Below are 23,733 nucleotides of genomic sequence, written 5' to 3' on the forward strand. Positions count from 1 at the left end.
TATATATATATAATCAAGTTCATATACAAACTCATCAAGAGTAGTACTTGATCAATATACTTGTTCATACAAAATATATACTAGAAAATGAACTAGTGACTATGAAGGGTTGTCAATTGAATCAATGCCTCCATCATCATGATCATCATCATTGGGCTGCTCCTGGGGTGGGACTGCCGGCTGGCATACGCCAAATTTGGTGAAGAGAAACTGCTCACATTGTTGAAGACGTATCATGATTTGTATGTTCTCTTCTTTGGCTTTTCAGGCTTCCTCATTGGCTTTCCGGGCTTCCTCCTTGGCCTTTCGAGCTTTCTCCACAGCAATATCAACAAGTGCAGCTCGTTGGGAACGTGAAGTACAGCTCCTATCGGGCCCTTGACTTAAACCATAACTGCCTACTAGTCTCATGCCCCAGATCTCGTTCATGTTTCTATGTCCAAATGCTTTTTCAAACACGATTGCCTGAGTTTGTTGGTCAAAATGAAGATCAATATCTTCTTCCGGAATGCCAGGGTATTTCTTCCTCACATTGTCACGGATCTCATCAACCTTCTCCATCAGTTTAGCCTAACAAAAGAAGTATATGTTTTACAAAAACAATTAATATGGAGAATAGAGTTTTGAGGGCAGTAATATCTATATTGCTGAAAGTCATTAATCATAGGCTCTCATCTAGCATTATTAACCCATCTATATATATTGATTACCACCAAGACTTGGCTTCTCTCCTTGGAGAAGTTTTACTCAGATCTGCTTGAATTTCAATACTAAGCTGCCACATCATCTAAAACTAATCCAAAGGCCAGCAATGAAAAACTATTTTACACCAACCACACCGAATCAACTACCACTTCTTCTGCAAAAGCCATGACTACCCAGAAAGAAACAACTTCTTCTTTTACAAAATGGTCTTATTCGGGATGTGTATCCGGTTAAGGGCACCCTCTTCTGGCAATTACGCCGGCGACAATTGGACTCGCAATGGTCTTCTGCAAACGCAAGATAAGATAAAGCTCTCTCTATTATGTTCTCTCCTCACTCACCATCAACGTTGCCGCACAATTTCACTTCATTCAATTTCGTATAAATATGCGAGATTTAGAAGCTTGAGAATTAGATCTATCGGATTTTCTCGCATCTGATCTCGTAAATTTCGTGGATTGGCTCCGACATCAGCATTTGACTTGTGAATTGGAAGAGTTTAGATAATTGTTCAACATTGAAGCTCCGATTCAGTCTGCAAAGTTTATGACAAGACTTGAAATGGGATTTTGATGACTTGAATTGAACTGGAGATAGGCTTGAAAGTTCATTTATGTCACGTACAGAAGGCAAGGAGGTTGAGAGAGGATAAAGTGAGAGAGGATAAAGAGGAGAGATTGATCTGATATGGGTAGCTTCAGCTTTGTTTATTCGAAAACTTTCACTGCTGGCCCTTGGATTGGTTTTAGATGACGTGGCAGCTTGGTATTGAAATCCAAGTAGATCTGAGCAAGACTTCTCCAAGCAGAGAAGCCAAGTCCTTACCACCACATGTTAATCAACTTGCATATATCAAGGTATCAAGAAACTTTGCCTGAGATGCACTATGCATGACATTAACTGCCACAATTTTTTTTTGAAAAGTCACTAGTATATGTTCCTTATTGTGGTTTTTGCTTATGGCATGTATTATTATATATTACAAGTTACTCATGCAGTAGGCAGGAAGTAATGCAAGTTAACTAGTTAATATCATGCAAAAAAAAAAAAACTAATTCACAATATTGTTGGCTTCCAGAGACCAAGAGGTAATGCAAAGGCAGGATGTAAACCACTTACTTCATTTTCAGCTGCTTTCAGGTTGTGAGTTGAGTCATACGCCTGTGAGTAACGTTTAATAAAATAGAGGTGTTCACCCTTGTCCTTCAATTCGTTTGCATTGTAGATGAAAGGCCTCGCCCCGGTGTGGTGGTGCAATGTCTTCTTGTCCCGGTTACTCTTGTTTGCAGTCGATCTTCTCTGTAATTTCATCATATTAACACTTTGGTTATTAACATCAAACTTAATCATTAAAAACCACAAACACAAAACTGACCAAATGAACAGTAGTAATACAAAACCCAGATATATACTTGTACCCAGAGAAACTGTTGTAGTAATGCAAGTAATATATAGACTTGTACCTAGAGAAACTGCTGTAGTAATCAGTGGAATATATATACTTGTATCTAGAGAAAATGCAAGTAATATACTTGTACCTTAATCTACCTTGTACAGCAAAGAAAAAACTAAAGCCTTCTTTATTTTCTGCTGGATACAAAGTTAACCAATTGAACTGATCATTCGAAGGAGCCAGAGAATGGGGAGTAACAATTGCAGCTGATCAATGGATTGCCTTGTCATAAGTTAAAAAAAAATCTACCAACTTTTTGTGTTACACAAAATGTCTCAAACTTTAAACAGATCAATACTTTTGGTAGTCTAAAATCCAGTATACTTCTTCTCTACTCACAAGTTTGTGTTTGCTAAGAGAATGATGGGGCTATTTCCGCATTGCTTAAAAAAACCAAATTCTAAACCACTTTGGTAATTCAACATGGAAGGATTCAATAAGGGATTCCAAGATCTCAAGTCTATGGGAAAGAGGCGAAATGGATGACGTTGATATGAAATAACAAGCACAATATATGGATGCAATAGAGGTTCAATAACCTACACAGATTTCAAAACAAGGGTATCTTCAGCATTGGCCTGAGGACTAATTAATCAAAAACTCAAGAAACTATAGCCTCCTACAATTTGTTTCAGAAATATGTCATTCAGCATTAGAAAAAGACATGCAAAAGCCACAAAGTATCTTCAATTGAGTCCTTGGCATCAATTTTATTTTTTTACCGATTTCAAATATGGCAAAGAAAAAAAAGAACCAAGAAACTGGTTTTCCAAAAATCAACATGGTCAGAAACAAGGAAGAACAACAAAGGCAAAACAACCTCGGCACCAACTAGCAATAACCAGCTACACATACATGTATAAGTACACAAAATGAACACTGAATACAATAAGGGAGAAACTAATCCTTTTGAATAAACCAACAAACTTTTGATTAAATCAACAAACTTTCAGTAGCAACAGTTAGTTATTAAATGAAAGTAATATACCGTGAATCCATCAGACTTGAAGTGTTTGAGGAGCCAGTTCCACTCACACTACCAGAAGAAAGACTTTAGCCGACGAAAATAAAAAAACCAGGCTGACGAATTATTTTTTCGTCGGCTAATTAAAAATTTTCGTCGTCTGAATAATTTTTTTCGTCGGCTATAGTCTGTGAACTTTAGCCGACGAAATTTTTAAAATTTTATCCGACGAAAAATATAATTTCGTCGGCTAAAGTGCCTTAATTTCGTCGGCTAAAGTGTCTTATATTTGCAGATCTGGACAACAACTCATCTGGGAAAAAAAACTAATACGTAGAACCTTCAAACGTAAAAAAGTCGTGAAATAAGATATGACCAGAATGGTGAAATACGTTTACGGTTGAAAAATCACGGTATTCCGATAAAGTCTCGGTGCCGATAGTTGCGGTCAATGCAATTGACTCTTATTATTCACTATGCTGCAGATTTGGTTTTTGGTGTCCGATTGACTATTGTGATACCTTTCCGGAAGCGTAACGGTCCTACGAGTCAAACTCAGTGTTAATGACATGACGTATGGGCCTTTTTGGTCATCGGAGTCCGTTTAGGGCTTCAAAATGCAGTTTTTTTATTTCCGATTAGAGTTGACCGTTTTGTTCGAGCCCTTAACGTTGTCGAATCCAGTTGAATTTTTTACCATAAACATCTTTCATCATAATGATCATATCTGACGGTCGAATTTTGGTTTGTAAATTTTAGTCATCGGAATCACGTGTCTACTATTTACCGTTATTATTCCCTATGGGGAGCCCTATCGTCGGAAGGTAAATGTCTCAAAATTTTTATATGGGCAGTTGCGTCTCTTCTACGTGAGAGTTTTTTGTGTGGAAGGTTTGACCAAACCACGTAATATAGAGGGAGATATGAGCGTTTTCGTGTGATAAGTGACGATGGATTAGGGTTGACCGTTTCAATCGAGTCCTTAATGTTGTCGGATCCAGTTGAAATTTTTACCATAGACATCTTTCGTCATAATGATCATATCTGACGGTTGAATTTTGGTTTGTGAATTTAGTCATCGGAATCACAACGTGTCTACTAATGTTGTATAACTTGTTTAGTAGGTTATACAACTTTGTGAACCAACTCTATATAGGAAGCAAAATTATCAAAAATCTTGTGAAATAAGATGTGTTCAGAATGGTGAAATACGGCTATGGTTCAAAAATCACGTAAATTAGGTAAAGTCTCGGTGCCGATAGTAGCGGTCAACCCTATTTACTGTTATTATTCCCTATGGGGAGCCCTATCGTCGGAAGGTAAATGTCTCAAAATTTGTATATAGGCGGTTGCGTCTCATCTATGTGAAAGTTTTTCGTGTGGAATGTTTGACCAAACTACGTAATATAGAGGGAGATATGAGCGTTTTCGTGAATTTATAGACTTTAGCCAACGAGATATTAAAAAAGTCGTCGGCTAAGGTCAAAAATTTTTGAGCAGTAAACCAAATTTGGAGGAAAATTTTCAAAGGACTTTAGCCGACGAAAATATATGAAAAGTCGTCGGCTAAAGTCGAAAAATTTTCAAAATTTTCAACCAAAATTTTTTGACGGTCAACCAAAATTTTCAAAATTTTCAAAAGAGTTTAGCCGACGAAAATAAAGAATTTCGTCAGCGAAAGTTCTTTATATAGGAGTTTTACCGAAGGTGGATGGTAAGAAGTCTGTTTCGCCTGCCAGATTTTCTTCTCGGCCTACCTCTGCCGTTAAGCCACCGGATACCGCCACACTTGTCCCAAAAGCTTCGCCGTCGTCTCTACTTCATTGCTGGATAGGTGGTGCATCGAGTGGCGCCGCCGTGAGGGATAAATCGAGCTCCAAAACTCGGCCAGTTCGGATTCGGTGTCGATCGAATTTCTCCTTCCTCAGGTCACCATTTGGTGAGTTCTATATATGGATAAGTTGAGTTTGATTAGTACTACATTCCCCTAGAATTTGGTAGCTCGATTCGGTATGTGTGAGGAGAATTGAAGATTTGAAGTTTTTAGGGTTTAAAATTAGGGATTTTTATATTTTGATTCAATTGACCTGTTTAGGCTTAGAATTGGGCTTCGACTTCTTCTAGAAAGTTGTTCGAAATATTGAGAGGAAGATTCTGTCAAATTTTAGTGGTGATTGGAGGTGGCCGAAAGTTTCTGCAGTTTTTTTTTTCAAAAACCAGCAACTTTAGCCGACGAAATTTGGTAAGTATTTTTAAATAGCCGACGATATTTAAAGGTTTATTCGTCGGCTATAGTATTTTTAAATTTTTTATAAGGTTTAGCTGACGAAACAGACTATATTTCGTCGGCTATAGTCTGGGAAAAAAATTTTTATTACAGACTTTAGCCGACGAATATCTTAATTGTTTCGTCGTCTAAAGTCTGGGAAAAAAACCGACGACATGTTTTTCGTCAGCTAAACTGTGGGACTATAGTCGACAAAATTTTTTTTTTTCGTCGGCTAAAGTCACCACAGACGACCTTTTCCTGACGAAATCTTAGCTGACGATGGCTTGTCGGCTAAGATCTTAGCCGACGAATTAAGCTAACAGGCTAACGAAACTTTTTCGTCAGCTAAAGTGTTTGTCCTGGTAGTGTCATCCAGCCGATGTTCAAACTCTTCTTGGATCTTCCTCGGGTTTGCTTCCTAATTGTATTTATAGTGCACTTCCAATTTTTGTACACATTTTTAGCCTTGTCGTCCAACCACTTCCACATGAGCTTATCTTCAACATCAAACTCATAAAAGATCTGTTAAAACATGAACAACATTATTTATCTCATAATTCTACAACTAATTAAGCATTGAGTGAACACATGAACAACAGAAAAAGTCCTTACAAAGAGTTTAGTGGGCAGCTTCTTCTGCTCATCATCAGTAGTGTCACCCCAAGTTGGAGCCACCATGGAAATTTCGTCCCGTATAATGTGGCCGACGTCGTGTGTCAACATGCTGCTTAACTCTTTACTCTTCAGACCGTGGCAGAAATCGTCCCAAGTTACTTTAATCTTGAATCCAGTCCTCTTGACTATCTCCTCCGCTTTTAAGCCTTTTACCACCCCTGTCTTGGTATTAGGGGGAGGTGCTGCGAAAAAAAAAACAGTTTCTGTCAAAACCAAATGCAAAAGAAACAAACGATCAATAAGTGAAGAGGCCAGTGCAATATGAAAACATGCTTGGTAGGTCAAGATGTAGTTCAAGCAACAAAAAAAGATGGATACACTGCAATATGTGAAGCACCAGTTATGAATTTATGAACTACTTTGATGCATATTCTAATCTCTTTTTCCACATTTTATAAATCGATCAATATACCAAAGTTAAATATCCTATAGCTTAGACACTCTCTCTTAAGCCTATGTCTAAGTAAGTCCACAATGTGCATAACATAGCAAAAAGTAAAATAGAATAAGAGAAGAACCAAGCAATACCATATAAGATGACACCACATGCAGCGGATAACAAATGACAGTAGCCTTATCCAAAATTTATTCCAAAATATGCATGTTAAAATCCATGAAATTGCATTAAGGATGCATAAAATGCAGTTTTGTTACAAAACCACTAGGGAACCTAGTTTTATTTCCACTGATTCTCATTCACCAATCACACAAGTCGAGGTCTCCTAGGGATAACAGAATTGAGCAGCTACCACTTCTAAATGAATTTGCCGATAACCAACACCATCTCAATGTATAAAAATATTAATGCATACAAGAACCAACGCCATGATCTACAATATCATAGCTATCCCCCCGATCAAAGCATATTAATTTCTATAGCTCAAGATCTAACACTAGCTAAAAGCTCACTGACTCCTACACAAGCAAATCAAATTCCTTCCGAAAGATACACATAATCCATGAACACCATCCTAATAAAACGCAATTTGGTGTTATCATCAAAAACATGACTTTATGATAATAATAACAACAATACTCAGAAACCAATATCCAAACCAATATCCAAAATTTACTCATTCACTACACAAAACCTAGAAACCAATATCCAAAATTTACTACACCCAACTAGAAAATCAAAAGGTTAAGAGGCAGATGAGTACGGGTGAGGAAAATTACCTCCTTTAGGATGCGGTTTGCTCCGAACGCTGATGATACACCCCGAACCTAGTAATTATTTTTATATTATGATTTCCGGTTTAGTGGTAGCTAATCAATTCGGAAATTTAGTATGTTATCCTTCATAGAGGTGGTCTAGTCGAGTTCATTGATTTTTTTAGTTACCCGAATAAGAGTTCGTAAATGAAGGGTAGTTAAATAATAATAGTACCCATTTTTGGGCTTAGGCATTTAAGGGAGACTTACCTTTTGGTTAAGGTAAAAAAATTAGAAAATACACATCCCTCATCCTTTCTCTCTCCCCGAGCCCGACCCTAACCCCGAACCGTCCGGCTTCTCCCCGACCGATCGCCACCGTCCAACCACGCCTGGCCACCACACGGGTCGCGTCTAGCAGCTGGGACACCGCTCGTCCAGCCTGGGGTGGTGACCGGTCCTTACTTGCTGGCATTAAGGCGCGGTGACGCCGCTGCTGCCGCGTGGTTGCTCTTGCCAGAACTCCCTTCTCCAGCCATCAATTCAAGGTATCTTTGGGGGGTTTTGTAGCTCTTTGATTAGTCTTTGAACCACCCAAAAGAGGTAGAACGATTTGGAGTATAGAGCAAATCGGAGCTCTTGAGTTCTTGAGTTTATAATGAGTTTTCCGGCCAAATCTTTGAGCTCTAGAGTTTGTGTTAGTCATGATTGTTGTTATGCTTAATGAGAGGAAGAGTTTGATGTATGCCTTGTTAATTTTGGTTGAAGTTGATCTAGTGGTGGTGGTTGACCGCCATTGCCGGCGGTTGACCGCCACAGCCGGTGACTGCTGCCGGTTTTGGTGGTGGTTTTGAGTAATTTTGGATGAGTTCTAGAAGGGATAAATGTTGTTGTATTGTATGGTGATTTTTGGTGAAGAGTGTTTGGAATTTGGGATAGTTTTGATGGCTCCATGGGTGAGAGATGAGTGGTATTGAAGTATTGGAAATTTTGGTGAGTGTTAGTAGGAATTTAGGAAAGTTTAAGTCGATTTTGGTGAAAGAGTAGAGGTGAGCCTCATCCTTGGGAATTTCCATATTTTTCATTATGTGTTAGAACGTTGAGGAGAAATTGGAGATGATTAGTAAAAATAAGGTTGGAGTTCTTCTTAGGTTTGGATGAGTATAGAGTAAGTGAGGAGGACTTTATATTTATTAAATTTGATATTCTTGTATTTTTGTCTCGGACCTTAAATCTCGTTTTGTACAGGACGAGAGGAGACACCACGTGAGGAGGGCTCTGACCGACGTCAGGCATAGCCGTCTATATTGTGAGTGGACACTTTGTTTTTAATGAAATATGCATGCATGATTGGAGATTTGAAATATGTGGGTTATCTGGCTTAATTATTATTTTGCGCATTTTAACGTGTGGGACACGTTATTAAATTTAATTTATTTATTTCTTATGCTATATTTGTGGATTATATGATGTCAATGCTACTATGTCGTTCCACCTCTCGAGGTGATGTGACTCTCACGTTTCAAGTGGGGTCACGTAAGCCCTTTCCACCCTAGTGGTGATGTGATGTTGCCGGCGGCATCACGCAAGCCCTGTGCTCTATCCATCCACTCGACGTGAAGGTACAGGGAGTATGGGAGTACTATGCCTAGGAGGCAACCGAGTCTGGGAGACTCACTTATATGGCCATATAGGATATTCTATTTGAGTTGTTAATTTGACTAGCGGGGCTAGTCCATTATTTTGAAAGTTTCTTGAATGAGAAATCTATTTATTTTTTTTATTGTTTTATGACTAGCGGGGCTAGTGTGAATTTTTGTTGAGTTTATAATATTTTCATGCATGAAAATTCTTGAATTCTGTAAAAATGGAAAAGCATATAAAAATTTGATTTAGTATCTTTATGCTCTTGGATACTTATTAATTAGTTTATTTTTCGTACACTCACGCTAACGTTTTTAAATGCCTGGGCCCTTTGTTTTCAAATGCCTTTCCCTGGGCCCTTTGTTTTCAAATGCCCAGATTGCAGAGCTCCTGTTCGGTTTCACTAGGAGTTGAGGCATAGTTTTCCGCTGCACCTTGTTGACCGTAGGTTACCTGTTAACCTATGTGTAGTATTATATTTCTTTCTTGTAGTGCTCTGATGACCATCGGGAGATGTAAAATAAGTTGGAGTTATTTTTAAGGGTTATAACCCAAGTAGGGAGTTTAACTTTGGTTGGTGTTTGTGTTTAAATATCGTAGTTGAATATTGGGTTTGAATTGGTTAAGTGCTGTTATGACTTGGATTTTGTTGTGGGGAGCGAAGGACTCCAGGAGATGTGGTTGTTTGATATAGTTGAAGTGTTCTTGGTTCTTTTCTCGCAGGTTGGGTTGTCCATTTTTAGGGGGGATTATGCCGAAATTTCGGTATAATCTCTTTTAAGAGTGGATCCCGCAAGACTTGCCTGTTTTTCTATGTGTTTTCAGGGCGGGTCTTGTCAGCTGATCTTAGCAGATGACTGGCCAGTCCGATGATCATCTGTGGAAGGTTCGTCGACATCGGGCAGTGGTGGAGGGAGAGGAGGTGCCAAACTTGACGGAGGCGCCACAGGCCGCGAGGGGACCTCTGTGGGGCGTCAATATTGCTGGGCCACCTCCTGCATCAGTCGTTGAGACGGTTCCGCCTATCACTTCCACTTCCCACTAGTCGGCGGCATAGTGGATGGATGTGGCGCAAGGGAGGAGACGGCTTGGAATCGGAGGAGGAGACGGTGATGTGGAGGAGGAGATGGCTTGGAAAGTTGGAATTTAGGGATGTGGAGGAGGAGGATACGATCGATTTAGGGATTTCAGAGTTAAGACTCGTTGCCCGGCCTCTATCTGGGTTTACAAACCAAACTCAGCCCACGAATGAAGCTGTTTCATCAGTTAAGTGAAACCAAAAATTTGGCCCAAAAAATTGGCAAAATTTTTGACCCGCCAAATATTAAGTAGTTAGGTGACGAATACATGAACTTTCGTCATCTCAGTGAACCAAAAATATTTCTACCATTTTCAAATTTTGGGACTTAATTGACGAAAACCTAAAAAGAAAAGGTTTTCATATAAGTTTTGGAAATAATGAGGTATCTCCTAAAAAGAAATAGTTTTGATACAAGGATTTTTCTTTTTTTCCTAAAAAATACATTTGACAATACAATACAAATGTAATTAAAGAAATTATAAATTAAAGAGTGAAATATATAGAACAGATGACGATAGAGATTGAAGAGTAGATCGATTGAAACAAGTCCAAACCCGGTTTGTTCTAGATTTGGCATTCGGTGTCCGATTGACTATTATGATACCTTTCTGGAAGCGGAATGGCCCAACAAACCAAACTCGTCGATATGCCACGACGTATGGGCTTTTTAGGCCATCCGAGTCCGTTTAGGCTTTCAAAATGCGGATTTACTTATTTTCAGGCATTATTTTTAATAGTTTGTTTTCGATTTGGTTTTCTTTTAATCCATGGGCTTTTAGGCTTTGATGTTAGTTGCCCTACGGTTTATTTGCTCCTATATAACTAGCATTTATCAGTTGTAGTCGTCAGCTTTCATATTAATAAAAAATCTTGAGTTTATCTTAATTCTCTGGTGGATTCCAGAATTCCTCTCGTGGATTCGAGAGAACTAGACTTGTGAATTCAAGTCACTGTTGGTGGATTCTAACGTTTATATTTCCGCTACATCAAAGAGAAATTTAAAGTATTACACACTCAATTTCTGTCATATTAAAAAATACCACTCATTAAAAGAAATTAACATAAGTCAGACGTCATTGACATCATAATCCTCATCCTCCGTATCATCGTCCTCTTCGTCTTCGTCTTCCTCTTCATCCTCCTCATAATGCGGCTCTTCATCTTCGTTCTCATCTTCATCCTCCTCATTGTCAACATGTGGGACTTGAGATCCATAAATTGTAATGAACGCATTCCCATGTACGTAGTGGGGGTCATTGTTGATGCGAATAGTCTGTGTATCTGGAATATAATTGCTTAACTCTTCTTGATATGGTTCTGGCGCCTCTTCTTCATCACATGCTCCTTCTGCATCCCCTTCAAGCGTAGATGCACTCCATATGTTTCGGTGAGACATCACATTTACCACCTCGGTAAACTTGGGTCAGTGTTAAACCATTTACACTTGAACAACACAACTAGCATACCAGCTCCATATAATAATTCAACAACGGAGAGTATGATCCCGTAGTAGCAAATTTCATCCCCCTCTACCATGATCCCATAGTTTTGAGTGACCCGCTCTTCATCTCGGTAGAACGTCACAAACTTAACACCGTTAACAAAACACCCCCCATGTACACTGTGATGTTGCGGCTTACATGCCAAATTGTGTAACTCCTGTGAGTAATCAGGGTTGCTCTCTCATAGGAGTTCTTCCATCTAAAAAAGAAATAATGAATAACTCATAAGTGATGGGACTATGTAAACAATATCGCCAATAAATAATAAAATGGAGATTGAACTTACCCAATTAAGAAAGTAATCAGGAAAAGTTCTCTTGTGCATCTCTTCAGCTCTATATGGTTGTCTTGCTATGATTTTTTCCAAATGTTTCTTTTTGTAGTAGTCAATCTCAGAGCAGTGGTCCAGCACGCACCAATGAGCTTCACGGAGCTCAGCTTTTGTTAACTTGTTCGAATTTGGTAAGTTACCAAATGAACGTACAACTTTTGAAACAACTGAAAGATTGAAGACATTTGTGGATGACTCTGCCTCGGTTGTGTTACTATGACATAAGTCGTAGTAAGTTACACACTCATTTAAGAGGTATGTGTTCGCTATTGACCCTTCTAGTTTTCCTCTGTTGCCGACATATTTTTTGTACTCCCCAAGTTGTCTAAAATTTAAGATGTTATTACTGTACAAACAATAAAATGTAAATGTAAACTGGTGATAAAAGTGTGCAATGTACCTTTCTTATGAGAACATACAGGTATAGTGTACTGGACCAGTACCATCGCTTGTTCTGGTAGGTGGATCATGAGGTGAATCATGATGTCGAAAAAAGAAGGCGGGAAAATCCGCTCCAACTTGCACATGATGTAGACAATGTCCTCTTTTAATCTAAGAACATTTGACTTCTCTAGCTCTCTAGCACATAACTTCTGAAAGAATTTAGACACCGCTACTAACGGCTCTACCACATCAGGACACAAATATGGTCGAATTACCACTGGAAAAAAAACGTTGTAGCATGATATGACAGTCATGAGTCTTTAATCCAAATAGCTTATTCTCCCCCACTTTTACACATCGAGATATATTTCCTGCATAACCATGAGGATACTTAATAGCTTCAAACCATTTGAAAACTTTCTTCTCATTAGCCGGATTAATCCTGTAATGTGCAAGAGGCATTGACCCCGACGTTGTTAGCCACAAGTGAGGGCGTATGTTCATGAGTTGAAGATCTTTGCGCGCCTTCACAATGTCCTTAGTCTTATCTTTAAACCCGAAAACTGTTCCCACAATGCTGTTACAAACATTCTTCTCTATATGCATGACATCAAGGCAGTGTCTTATTCTCAATTTCTTCCAGTAAGGCAATTCAAAAAATATACTCTTGTGCGTCCAGTTCTCCAATCTAGAAGGACGTTTTGGATTCCGAGCTAACACGTCAGGATCACTGCTAAGACGTCCGAAATCAAAAGAGTTTAACATGTCCAAAATCCACTCACCAGACCGCTCTTAGAGTTTTAAAGCAAACTCTTGCTTCCCATCGAATGAAGCCACATCAAATCGCCATGGATGATCTTCCGGAAGCCCTGTACGACTCCCCAAGTAACACACCTTTCCAGCATGCCAACTAGCATTTAGGTCTCCTAAGCAAATTGGACAAGCCATGTAACCTTTAGTGGTTTGAGACGACAACATCTCATATCCAGGAAAATCACTAATGGTCCAAACCACTGTTGCTTTCATCCTGAATGAAGTTTGACTATACCAGTCAAAAGTAGGGACTCTATTTTCCCATAATTCTTTTAACTCGTCAATCAATGGTCTCATGTACACATCAAGACATTAACAAAGTCAGCATACTAAATTCCTTCTTCATACACATCCATGGAGGTAGGTTGTACACCACAACAATAACAGGCCAAATACTATAAGACAAATTCATGTTTCAGGTAGGATTAAACCCGTCCAAGTCTTACATTTCGAATGTCTTCTGCAAAATCAGGAAATGATCTGTCAAATGATTTCCAAACCTCCCCATCTGCGGATTGTCTGAGAGTGTCATCATTTTTTCTCGTTACCCCGTGCCATCTCATCTTTTCTGAAGTGTGTGAAGACATGTACATACGCTTCAACCTAGGAATCAATGGGAAATAATGAAGCACCTTCTTTGGAATCCTTTTCTTCTTAGATGAAGAAGATGATGACTTCCACCTCAACGCTTTGCACACTGGACAGTAATCTAGGTCTTTGTTGATGACTCCATAAAACAAAACGTAGTTATTCTTGCATGCGTCATTCTCATAACCGAGGCCAAGATCTTTCAACATACTCTGTACCTTATCAAAGCTGTGGGGAAAGTTGTTTCCTGGAGGAAGCAATTTCTTGATGTTCACCAAGTTACGGTTAAATGACACATTCGACCAATTGCTGTCAACTTTGGTTATAATCTGTTCAATGATGGCACCCAAGACAGTTACATTACACCCAGGGTACAATGGGGTCTGTGCTTTATCAAGCAGCCTATTATACTTATCGTAATCATCATTGTCAACATTTGAAAAAGCATAGTCTGCATCAGTGGTCTCGTAAACAACCTCTTCCTCATGTCTTGCAGCAAATGAAGAAAAAGCATCATGTATAATGTCCATAGAAGGATCCACATAAGGGTCGAAACTACTGCTGGATGAGCCAGCATGCTAAAAGTGTCCCGCTCGGATTTCTTCCAAGGTAGGTTCATTATCTAATGTTTCACCATGTAGACTCCATGTAATACGTCTTGTATTCAGGTGTTCGTGGATTTCATAAATCGTCTTCCACTTAGTATTATGACATTCAACACACGGACACCTGTGTAGAGTTCTGCCATCAGCATGTTTAAGTACAAATAACAAAAAATCTAGAATTCTTTGTTGGTATTCAGGGTTCCCCCAGTCGTACTGCATCCATCTCTTGTCCATGTCCTGTCATATATATAAACAACAAATAAGCAATAGTAGTTCAAAAAACACAACAACAAAAACATGTATTTGATTGCTAAGTTATGTTTCTAAGTTATAAACATAACAAAATTATGTTCTCCTAAAATGATTCTTGAATTGTCCCATTCAGGAGAACACGATTTTGTTTCTAAGTTTATAATTCTTGTCTTTTCGATTTCGATGTGGGAAAATTTCGGTAGCATCTTCCTATAGTCCCTCTAGTGTATAAATAACTATACCTAGTATGCACTCGAGGAACAGTAACGAGAGACAGTGTCGAAACATATACCCACAACCGAAAACGAAAAGACAAGAACAACAAACTACATAACAAAATTATGTTCTCCTAAACTGTCCAAAAATGGGACAATTCAAGAATCATTTTGTCAAACACAGTTGTGACAAGATTGTGACAAGATGATTCTCAAACGGGATTTCTAAAGTTCAAATTTAGGTGAATGAAAGAATATAATCTTATATTCTTATATTTGATTATCACAAAATAAACACAACATATATAATCATTTGAATGCACAAAAAATTTTCACAAAACCAAACAATTAAGTATATTTACATATATCCCTAACATAATTAAATAATTTTCTCAAAACCTAATAATAGTAAAGCATATATATAATCAACAAATTAAACTAATTAACTCTAATATTCACAAATTAAAATAACTAACTTTAAAAATCAACAATTAAGAATCAACATATATATATATATATATATATATATATATATATATCAATCCACATTAATCATCACCCAACAATATTAACAACACGCTTGTGACCGGAATCTTCGCCAGAAAACTCATTGGAAAACATGAAAAAATATGGTGGAGAAAGAGAGAGAAAGAGATTATACCAAACTATAAATCAATGCATAGGTAGACAAGCAAAGGTTTCAGAGACTGGCCTGAATTTGAAAGGCTTCACACCGGGTATTGAAAATCGAAGCAAATTTTGAGAGAGAGAATTGAGTGTTTTGAAATGAGAGATGCAGATCTAGAAACGCAGTAGGGTGTTATAAAAGCAAGTTCAGTAAGGTGACGAAATAAATACTTTCATCACCAGAGTAACCTGTTACATGACGAAACATATTTTCGTCACCTAAGAGAGAACACTTTAGTGACGAAAAAATGTTTCGTCACCTACCCCATCACTTACATGACGAATTAAATTTTCGTCACCTAAGTGCTACAAACTTTGGTGACGAAAATTTAATTCATCACGTACACCATCACTTAAATGATGAAACATATTTTCGTCACCTAAGTGCTAAAAGCTTTGGTGACGAAAATATTTTTCGTCACCTATCTTGTCACTTACATGACGAAATATATTTTCGTCACCTAAGAGAGAAACCCTTTTGTGTCGAAAATATTTTTCGTCACCTTCCCTATAACTTACATGACAAAAGTTATTTTCGTCACCTAAGTGAGATCTAAGGTGACAAAATGAGTGACGAAATAACCTTACCTGACTTAGATGACGAAAACTTGTACTGAGGTGACGAAACGGGTTTCATCACTAAAGTGTTCTCTTAGGTGATGAATTATAAATATTTCGTCACCTTAGAACCTTTTTCTGGTAGTATATACTTCAATCAGCGTTGGCGAGATTCAAATTTAGATATGATAGTTTCACACATAGGCTCTTAACAACTCGACTACCTATGGTAGTTACTGTTTACTTATTCATAATTGTGATGATTACTAAAGATATAAGTGTCAAATAATTGAAATATATAAAAACAATAACATTTATATTTATACTATATACTAAAACTCAGTTCCCTTAGGAACAAGAACGTACCATTTGTCATTCTTTCCGTTTTTATTACAACCCTGCCACTCGCTTTAATATATGTAATTTACATTTTTGTCCATATTTTTCATTTTTTTAAAACTTTATCATTTAGGGATCAAAATTACCTTTTTATCTATCTTTTTGGTTTTTACATTTGATCTTTTTTCATGTTTTGGCCCCAAACAAAGCTTGGGTACACCGCCTAGTTGAAGCTAATGAAGCTTTTACGACTCTATATGAGTAGGAGATCGATAAACATATACTAGAGAGAAATTAAGAACTCTTTATCAAACGAACTACAATCACACAATGAAGGAAATATATCTCCAGTCAAGTGAGCTATCAACATCTAACAAAATGAAATATACACTACTACACATGCTATATAAGTATACAAGAGACTTGGAGAATGACATCAGAAATCATTCGACATTGATAAGTTTTTCTGGGCGAAATAGGCTTGGTATGAGCTAAGGCTAGTTAAGTATACAGGTTTGAATATTTCGATCTCTTCGAAATGGAAAATGTCCAAACTCCAAAGTCTAAAGCAACAAAGAGAATGAGGCCGGGCACTGGCGTTTAGTTGTGTGTGTGTGTGTTTATTTATTTATTTTCCTTTTTTTTTGAAACAAACCTCGCAAATGCGAGCTAGAAGATTTATTAAGAATAAATAAAATTACATGCACAAGAACAGGACAAATCCTGCTCCATCACGAAATAAAGTTCTTAAATTATCGAAAACGGAAATTGGGAAGACCCAGTTTATCTCTAATGCAAAATTGACTATTAAAAGTTGGAGATGAATCAAACCAAGTAAAACCTGTACTTGAAGCACCAAAATTGTCCAAAGCATCAGCCACCTGGTTTCCTTCTCGAAAAATATAGGAACAACAGAATTGCATCATTGAAATCCGATGCACACAATTCTTCGATGAGGGCACTAGCGTTAGATCGTGCCTATCTTTTTAACAAAATTAAAATACTTATCACTGCTGCACAAACTAAACTTGGGACCAAAGAAAATGACAATTATGGGAAGATCATGGGGGGGGGGGGGGCAGCTCTTCATATGGATTGCCCACCCACTTCCAGTTCTCGTTATTCCGTCACCTTTTTATTCCCTGAACCAACAAAAAGAATAATGGAACCAAAATAAAAGGCAGCCAATTCCTCTATGGGTATTGGTCGGTTTCCACCCCCATAAAAACCTTTAAAAAATTGTCAGCAAAGTTAAAAGTTTGAAGCACCTCCACTACCAAACCCTATTATATATACACCCTCCTCAAGCTTTCTGATTCTGCATGAACCCCAAACCCCAAAAACCCCTAGTCTTCACCTTGTCCAACTTGCTCAAATAGTACAACTCAAACTGGCATTCTTCACTTCCCACTAGTTCCTACTTCCCAAAACGTAGGGTGACAGTGACAAACCAGCCAGCCTTGTTGAGTTTCAGTGAAGTAAACTCTTTCTTTGTTAGATATAGCACTCAAAACTCTTTGTTCCCAACATTGACCAGAACTTAGTGAACCCTTCACCATGAAGAAGCTTTCCAAATTGTCACTAGTGTGCGTTATATTCTTTGGCTTTTTGCTTCTGTCAACCCAAGCCAGATGGCATAACCATACCAAACACAGCAAACACAACCACCCTCACAAGATTTCTTACATTTCACAGCCTCCTTCCTCTTCACCTGGACCTGCTGCTAGCTACAGTCCTCCTCCTGAAGAGCCTAAGAATCCATACAACTCCACACCTGGTGTTTTCGATGTTCGATTATATGGGGCTGTGGGGGATGGCCAAACAGATGACACTCAAGCCTTTAAAATGGCTTGGGACACAGCCTGCCAAAGTGAATCACCAGCAAAGATACTTGTTCCGAACCATTTCACATTCATGATTCAGTCCACAATATTTACGGGTCCCTGCCTTTCAGGCCTGGTGTTACAGGTAATGTACTAATTCTCTATCACTTTTTGGCTAACTCAATGTAAGAAAAAGACTAAAGTCCTTTGGATACATTTGGTAATGTGAATTAGGTCGATGGGGTTATAGTACCACCTGATGGACCAGAGTCCTGGCCAAAAAACAACAGCAGGCGCCAATGGCTCGTTTTTTATCGAATCAACAAGATGTCGCTGCAAGGGAGTGGTGTTATAGATGGGAGAGGAGACAAATGGTGGCAACTTCCCTGCAAGCCCCACATGGTATTTTGTTTAAGTTGTTCATATTTGGTCTTAAACATTTAGTGATCTAGGAAACTGCTTACATTGATCAATTTTTCACAGGGAATAAATGGAACCACCTTGCCTGGACCATGTGATAGCCCAGTTGTAAGTTTCAAATTTTTTGTTTTAAGTAACATCAGCTAACTATATTATTGAGCTTTGATTTAATATGATGATTTATTTATGCAGGCCATTAGATTTTTCATGAGCTCTAACTTGACAGTACAAGGTCTTAGGATTAAGAATAGCCCCCAATTCCACTTCAGATTTGATGGTTGCATAAATGTGAATGTAGACTCCATTTCTATATCAGCTCCTGCTCGAAGTCCGAATACAGATGGGATTCACATAGAGAACACCAATGATGTAAAAATTTATAATTCTGTAATTTCTAATGGTACGAGCACTGTACTGAACCTTCAAATCTACTACTTGTCAGCGAATTGGCTCTCATGCATGATGTTACTAATATCACTTCTGTTCTTTAGGTGATGATTGTGTATCAATTGGATCAGGCTGTTATGATGTAGACATTAGAAACATCACTTGTGGCCCTGGTCATGGAATCAGGTAATTCGCTATTGTTTTGGTTTACTAATCAGTATCACATGATCTAATTAATTTACAAATTTGTGATTTTTTATTTCGACTGACCTTTGTGTTCCTCACCCTTGTGCTTAGCATTGGGAGTCTCGGAAACCACAACTCGCGAGCCTGTGTTAAAAATATTACAGTTCGAGACTCTATTATTAGAGTTTCGGATAATGGAGTTAGGATCAAGACATGGCAGGGTGGATCCGGAGCAGTGTCCGGAGTAACTTTCAGTAACATTCACATGGACAATGTTAGGAACCCCATTATGATTGATCAATTTTACTGCCTTACTAAGCAGTGCAGCAATCAAACCGCAGCGGTATATGTATCGAACATCCTATACTCGGGCATAAAAGGAACCTATGATGTCCGGAATGCTCCAATGCATTTTGGCTGCAGTGATTCTATGCCATGCACCAACTTAACACTCTCAGATGTTGAGCTTCTTCCAGCTGTAGGAGATATGATGTCAGACCCTTATTGTTGGAATGCTTACGGACAACTGCAAACGCTTACTATTCCACCAGTCTCTTGCTTGTTGGAGGGTGCTCCTAGAACTTTACTGAGCGATGAAATAGACCGCTGCTGATACATCAGTCCATGGATTCATCTTAGGTCTGTAAAGCAATTAGAAATCCATAACTACAAGAGGAATTAGGAATCTTTCTGGATTGTAATTCTAATTTTAATTGTGTGATTATAGAGGAGAGATATTTATGCGCTCCCTATCTTATCATATATATACAATCTATGTTTTTCTTCAAGTTCTTGTCCTGGAGATGAATTTTTATAGCTTGTATTTAGAAAAAGTATTCTAGCTCTGCTGCTGTAACTCATGTTTGATTTGTAGGGAATGTTGGATAACCATTTTACTTGGGAAAATTGAATAAGCTGCAGTAAGACGACAATGTATAATTGTATATCAACCTATCAATATGGGATGCACTCTCAGATATGTGAAACCAGATAGAGAAACTGAGAAACTTGCTGGTGTAGGGTTTAGGGTTTAGGGCCCTAAACCTGGTGTAGCCCCACACTAAACCTTGGAAATTAACCAACAAAGAATTGGATGATGCGAATTTGAGGCTTCGAGATTTCATATATATACCATCTTAGACAAGCATGCACTGCATGTATAATCAAACTATATAACGACCTTTTCAAATAAAAGTAAACTGTTATCTAGCCATGGATGCCATTCACAGAGACTACGGTAAACTTTAGTTTTCTTTCCTTGCATTCAGCGCACCTTAAATTAAGCATTCGAAAATGCGCATATAATCGGTTAGCAATTGAGACACCATGCAGAGCAGGCATCCACATATAGCAGTAGTTTTTTAGGTTCATGTTGTCAGATAAATAAAAGCTTACATGTACCAGTCTCATGTTTGTCAAGTTGATGCATGGGGCAGCTAGAATTTTTAAGGTTAACTTGGCTCTCTAACAGCAAAATCACACTACTTTTAATAAGGGATAGTAACTAATCTTCATTTGCAGTAGTAGTAATTATTAAATGTGTAAAAGTTCCCATTTCTAGTTCTAGTAAGCTTGCACTAAATTATTAGATTAAAGCTTTTGTGACATAGCTAGTCAGACTCAGAGAATAATTAAGAATATAAATTTGGCAAATGATGACAGATTTACAATACCATTGTCTTCTTAACCTAGATTAGAAATTGTAGAACATTCCAAATTTCCATTAACAATTAGGAGAGAGAGAGAGAGAGAGAGAGAGAGAGAGAGATTGTTCAAAATTAAGAAACTGAATAGCTTAAAAGCCGGTTGAAAGATGATGATTAGAGAATAATAGTATTGTATGAGAGTGAGTGAAGTTAAGAGGATTTGTCGACTAGAACAGTCAGAAGAGCACTGAGTTTGATATTGGTTTTTTGGTGTTGGAGTGGAGAGGAAGGAGGGACATTCTCTATGGCTTTCTTGCACGCGCAGTCTCCGATATGAGAAGTAGAGTAGTCTGATAAAGAAAAAGTTTAGGTCGGTGCACGGGCTAGAGTCCAATGCTCACCCACCAAATTTGCCTTTTCCATCAATCTAAGCTCTCTACTTCCTCCACAAAATATATTAGGTATTTCAACCCCTCACCGGCTTGAACATCGATCTAGCTAGCTAGCACCCTTTTTTTTTTCATCGACTGATGGGGCTTGCTTGTAAGAAAATGCTCAGAACAAATACGAGTTCCTGAAGCTGCGATTGATTCTATAAGAAAATGCTCACACGTACATAACTGTTAGGTCCCCTACCATTTCTACATTTCAGAATCTAAGCTCGCTTTATCACCTTTCGGCACATGCAATTCTCTCCTTGGTCTCTTATGAACCATAACCACTGTTTCTCTTCAATTCCATTCCAATGATATCGGTTTAACATATGTAATGCCTTAAGATGTGTTTGTGGATCTCTTCCCTAAAGTTTTAGCTTTTAAAGGTGGAATGGTTATCACATATCTAACTTGTTGGTATAAGATTTACTTATAAATATGTATGCGGAATTATAAGTATGGAGAGAGGATGAGAAGCGGACGTCGGCACTCGGCTTAAAGTGCGGACGTCGAGTGCGGACGTCCGTCCGTTCTCCACCCTCCGGCGCCGGCGACGGCGCGCCTCCACCCCATAACACTCCAGCAGCGTCCCCGACCACTTTCCCTCCCCGGCGAGTCTGTTTTTTTCCAGTTTCCGGCGAGATCGAATTTGTTTGAAGTTTTGGGTGATCTCGCCGAAAAACTGGAAAAGAACGGACTCGCCGGGGAGAGAAAGTGGTCAGGGACGCTGCTGGAGTGTTCTGGGGTGGAGGCGCGCCGTCGCTATCGCCGGTGCCGGAGGGTGGAGAACGGACGGACATCCGCACTTTAAGGCCGGTGCGGACGTTCGCTCCACATCCGGCCTGTATAAGTACATATTCAAGACAAGAACACATATACGATGTATATACAAGAGTGAAATGCTAACCTGAATAAGACATATCTGATCTTCTCCTCTGAACAATCGACTAAAGGCAATCTCCACTTATGGGGCTGAGAACTTGAATGCTTGGGGTGATTGTTAGAGCAGGGATCAAGGTCAATATATAGACATTGAGGATTAGGTGCCTCCCATAAAGGTTTCCTAATCCTTCTACATTAAGGCCAACCTTTTTCCTGTTCCATATGCAAATAGGTATACTTCATTACCTAATAAGTAAACCTTACAAATCAGTACTGATACTAACAGGAAATTAATCATGAGTCTGATGAAGGCAAGAAATGTCTTACTTATTGCTTATTTTGTAATTATGTAGCTTAGTTATTGATACTTAGTGAATCATTGATATTTGATAGTCCACATTAAGTCTTACAGTTGGTACTAGAGTGGGTTTGATTCCGATCGAGACTTTCGGTTCTCCTTTCTCAGTTATTGGTTAAGTGAGTTTGAATAAGGAAGTTGGTGTATGTTTACATTGTATGCATGGTCGTTGTACTAATAATACTAGCTAGCTCGTCGCACTCTTGCAGTAATCTGAGATCCTCTCAAAGTTCCTCCATTAGAAATATTGATGGGAATTTTGGAAGGTCTGAACTTTGAAGTAACCCGCTCCTCAACAGGGGCGGAACCATGTTACGGTTCGAAGGGGTTCGGACCCCCCCTGATGTTTTGGCAGATGATCGATTCTCATGTGAAATTATTGATATTTAATTCATTTGATCAACTATATATAAGTAACTAATTAACCGGCGTTGGTTCTTAATCAAAAACTAACCATTAGTTGGTTAGATTAATAGAAGGAAATATATAATCACTATAGTTAGGCCGTGGTAATTAATGGTTTTTGCTTCTTTTTTTTTCTTTACAAATATGATTTTAGCTTGGAATGAAAGAAAATTTTACGTTAATTTTGTACGAGAAATTTTATTCACACACCTCAAAATACTAGATACACATATCTTTTATCACATAATTTATACAAGATTTTGTGGTTACGTAAAATTACTAAAAGAGACATTCATATTGGGGAAAATGTCTATTTAATACTAATTGTAACCCTTCATTGCCCATTTCAATGACAATCTTTTCTATGAGCCCATTTGAATAAAAGTAAACTTTTTTTATGCCCAAATGGCCAAATCTTTACTAAGGTCTCCACAAACTATATTATTTTAAGACTATTTTGCTCCTACCTCTTCAACATGAAAAGACTTGGCCAGAACCTCGGACTCCGGTCACCGGCAGCTAGACTCCGATCACCGGCCGTTGGACTCCGGTGACCGGCCGCCGGACTCCGGTGACCGGAATTTTCCCGACCTCCGGACTCCACTCACCGGAATTTCCCCGACAGCCGGACTCTGGTCACCGGAATTTCCCCAGTAACCCTAGTTACTGACCAGTTACTGACACCTAGTAACCAGTTACTGACCCCCAGTAACCAGTTCTTGAAACCTAGTAACCATTTACTAAAATGCCCAAATGCCCAAAAACGGCTAAAACAATGCCCAATCTAATGAAAAAAAAATTTCATTGCCCATATCAATGATTCTTAACAAAAAGACATTTTCACCCTTTTTAGTAATAACACCACCTCGTTTTTTTACATATCAAAATTCAACTCTCTCTTCTCTTTCTCTTTCTCTTTCTCTTTCTCCTCTCTCCTCTCTCTCTCCTCTCTCAGATGTGATCTGAATCCACTTG

General features: G+C 38.4%; 3 protein-coding genes across 3 annotated transcripts; 1 reads left to right on the forward strand and 2 right to left on the reverse strand.

Moving 5' to 3' along the window:
* Positions 1 to 11,009: 11,009 nt before the first annotated feature.
* Positions 11,010 to 13,270, reverse strand: LOC101296719. Its single transcript, XM_004289379.1, has 5 exons — positions 12,972 to 13,270; positions 12,541 to 12,890; positions 12,209 to 12,437; positions 11,732 to 12,122; positions 11,010 to 11,360 (listed from the first exon to the last, which is right to left on the reverse strand). The coding sequence occupies exons 1-5, from the start codon at positions 13,268 to 13,270 to the stop codon at positions 11,010 to 11,012; spliced, it is 1,620 nt and encodes a 539-aa protein (XP_004289427.1).
* A 128-nt stretch (positions 13,271 to 13,398) lies between these two features.
* Positions 13,399 to 14,091, reverse strand: LOC101297010. The gene has a single exon (XM_004289380.1). It carries the CDS (start codon positions 14,089 to 14,091, stop codon positions 13,399 to 13,401), a length of 693 nt encoding a protein of 230 aa, XP_004289428.1.
* Positions 14,092 to 17,671: 3,580 nt separating this feature from the next.
* On the forward strand, positions 17,672 to 19,646 carry LOC101297299 (polygalacturonase At1g48100-like). Its single transcript, XM_004289381.1, has 6 exons — positions 17,672 to 18,185; positions 18,275 to 18,442; positions 18,524 to 18,568; positions 18,653 to 18,860; positions 18,952 to 19,033; positions 19,145 to 19,646. The coding sequence occupies exons 1-6, from the start codon at positions 17,775 to 17,777 to the stop codon at positions 19,644 to 19,646; spliced, it is 1,416 nt and encodes a 471-aa protein (XP_004289429.1). The 5' UTR covers positions 17,672 to 17,774.
* The last annotated feature ends 4,087 nt before the right edge of the window (positions 19,647 to 23,733 follow it).

This window comes from Fragaria vesca, linkage group LG1, assembly GCF_000184155.1.
Source record: "Fragaria vesca subsp. vesca linkage group LG1, FraVesHawaii_1.0, whole genome shotgun sequence".
NCBI classification, from domain to species: domain Eukaryota; kingdom Viridiplantae; phylum Streptophyta; class Magnoliopsida; order Rosales; family Rosaceae; genus Fragaria; species Fragaria vesca.

Bases quoted from the DNA above. Each gene is read 5' to 3' on its own strand.
- LOC101296719 (XM_004289379.1), bottom strand. From the start codon at position 13,270: ATGAGACCATTGATTGACGAGTTAAAAGAATTATGGGAAAATAGAGTC. The intron at 12,891-12,971 runs GTTTGCTTTAAA...ACGTCTTAGCAG, and splicing joins TCATTCGATGGGAAGCAAGA to TGATCCTGACGTGTTAGCTC. The intron at 12,123-12,208 runs GTACACTATACC...TTGTTTGTACAG, and splicing joins CAAGCGATGGTACTGGTCCA to TAATAACATCTTAAATTTTA.
- LOC101297010 (XM_004289380.1), bottom strand. From the start codon at position 14,091: ATGGACATTATACATGATGCTTTTTCTTCATTTGCTGCAAGACATGAG.
- LOC101297299 (XM_004289381.1), top strand. From the start codon at position 17,775: ATGAAGAAGCTTTCCAAATTGTCACTAGTGTGCGTTATATTCTTTGGC. The intron at 18,186-18,274 runs GTAATGTACTAA...AATGTGAATTAG, and splicing joins TTTCAGGCCTGGTGTTACAG to GTCGATGGGGTTATAGTACC. The intron at 18,569-18,652 runs GTAAGTTTCAAA...TTATTTATGCAG, and splicing joins GACCATGTGATAGCCCAGTT to GCCATTAGATTTTTCATGAG.